Source organism: Antrostomus carolinensis, unplaced genomic scaffold, assembly GCF_000700745.2.
Source record: "Antrostomus carolinensis isolate BGI_N321 unplaced genomic scaffold, ASM70074v2 scaffold29925, whole genome shotgun sequence".
In the NCBI taxonomy this organism is placed as follows: domain Eukaryota; kingdom Metazoa; phylum Chordata; class Aves; order Caprimulgiformes; family Caprimulgidae; genus Antrostomus; species Antrostomus carolinensis.
In genome coordinates, this window is record NW_010314758.1 from 1,532 (window position 1) to 3,345 (window position 1,814).

The window sequence follows — 1,814 nt, forward strand, 5'->3', positions numbered from 1 at the left end:
ACCATGGGGTGGCTCATGGTGGTCAGGGCAGCGGATGCCTCATGTGGGTCGGAGGGATGTTGGGTAAAACAGCTTTGGGGTTGATGGAGGATGGCACAGGGGGAGCGGGATGACCGCAGGTGAGAGATTCAGGCAGCCACCAAGCCCCTGTGGGGCTGCACCGAGCCCCTGGATGCCCATTTCTGCTGCTGGGGTGGCAGCAAGGGGCAAAAATAGCCCGTGCAGTGGCATTCCCTGCCTCTCCCTCCCCTCTGCACCCCTGACGTCTGGATCGGGGCGCCTCCTCCCACGTTTCCTCAGGAAGAAACCCAAGGCTGGTGAGAGGAAGAGGCCGTACCGCAGCAGGGACAGGACAGACGGACGCCAGCGTGGGGCTGGGGAACCGCTGGGACTGGAACCCTCGTGCCCCGGCACGATGGGGAGTGCCCGGCCCATCCTCTGCCTCCAGCTGTGGCTGTGGGTGCAGAGCTCTGCCCAGGAGCTCGACCCTGATGGCAGGAACGTCTGCAGGTAGGTGCCATGGGGGTCCCTGCTCGTGCCCCTCCATCTCCTGAGGCTTCTCAGCAGCCCCAGTCCTCCATCTCCCGAGGCTTCTCAGCAGCCCCAGTGGGTCATTGTCCATCTGTCCTTCCTCAGACAGCGATCTGCAGCCTGGCATTGTGTGGGTGCAGCGATGCTGGGGAGCGTGGTTGAGGCACAGGGGGGCATTTGGGGCACCCCGACCCTTCTCCAGGGATTATTTCTCACACACCCCCAGTGCGCGGGGCAACGGGGGGATGCGGGAGCGTTGGCAAAACTTTCATGGTGCACCAGGTGGGAAATGGAGATGTAGCAAAACCCAAAGGGCTTCCAGAGCTGATGTCCCCTCTGCTTTGCTGCTACCTTGCCTCTCCCCTTGGTCTCGCCATCAATGGCAGAGCCTTTCATTGCCTTCGCTTCGCTGCCTTTGCTCTGGGTCACTGGCAAAGCTTTGAGCTTCTCCCAGAGCGCTGGGGACCCTGCACAGGCTCCGTAGCTCAGACCTGCCCCATCACCCAGCTCCACCGCCCACTCGGGCTGCAGCTTCTTAAATTTCCTTCAATTTTGCTGGTTTCCTTCCGGAGCGATGCCCCTGGGACGCGTCGCTTCCCCACCCACCAGGCCCAGCTGGGGCAAGCGCCCGTGTTTGCTTTGCTTTAACTGAAGCTGCGAAGCCACCAGCAAATCCACATTGGCCCCAGCACCCCCTGCCCTGGTTGATGTCCCCTGGGTCTCTCCCACAGGGTCCCCACTGGCCCGGTGTGCTGTCCTGGCTGGAAGCAGGAAGGGCAGGAGTGCACGGCCGGTGACCCACCCACCAGGCCCAGCTGGGGCAAGCGCCCGTGTTTGCTTTGCTTTAACTGAAGCTGCGAAGCCACCAGCAAATCCACATTGGCCCCAGCACCCCCTGCCCTGGTTGATGTCCCCTGGGTCTCTCCCACAGGGTCCCCACTGGCCCGGTGTGCTGTCCTGGCTGGAAGCAGGAAGGGCAGGAGTGCACGGCCGGTGAGTGATGGATACCAGGAGTGCACGGCCGGTGAGTGATGGATGTTGATGAAGCCCAAAGTTTGGTCCCTGCACTTGGCCGGCTCCTCGGTGGCGTTGGGTGTTGTGGAGAAGCCCCACAGCTCTCCTCAAGCAGCAGTGGTGGGGTGCTGCACCGTGGGGACCCCCAAACATCCACTGAGCGAGCTGTGAATGGTGCTGCAGCTCGGCCGGAGGGATGGGGCGGGAAGCGGGATGGTGTTTCCCTGGGAAGGATGCCTTGGCGGGAGGTGATGGGGTGGTAGGTGGTC

At 63.0% G+C, this 1,814-nt stretch overlaps 1 protein-coding gene across 1 annotated transcript in view; it reads left to right on the forward strand.

Annotated features, from left to right (window-relative positions):
• Positions 1-415: 415 nt before the first annotated feature.
• The window catches only part of LOC104524776 (scavenger receptor class F member 1-like), a gene marked incomplete at its 3' end in the record, with an annotated part of 4,798 nt that continues 3,399 nt past the window's right edge, over positions 416-1,814 (forward strand). The window contains exons 1-3 of the mRNA XM_029084904.1: positions 416-510; positions 1,263-1,324; positions 1,463-1,555. Of these exons, the coding sequence (XP_028940737.1) occupies positions 416-510; positions 1,263-1,324; positions 1,463-1,555 (250 nt within the window). The remainder of the gene's footprint in view (positions 511-1,262; positions 1,325-1,462; positions 1,556-1,814) is intronic.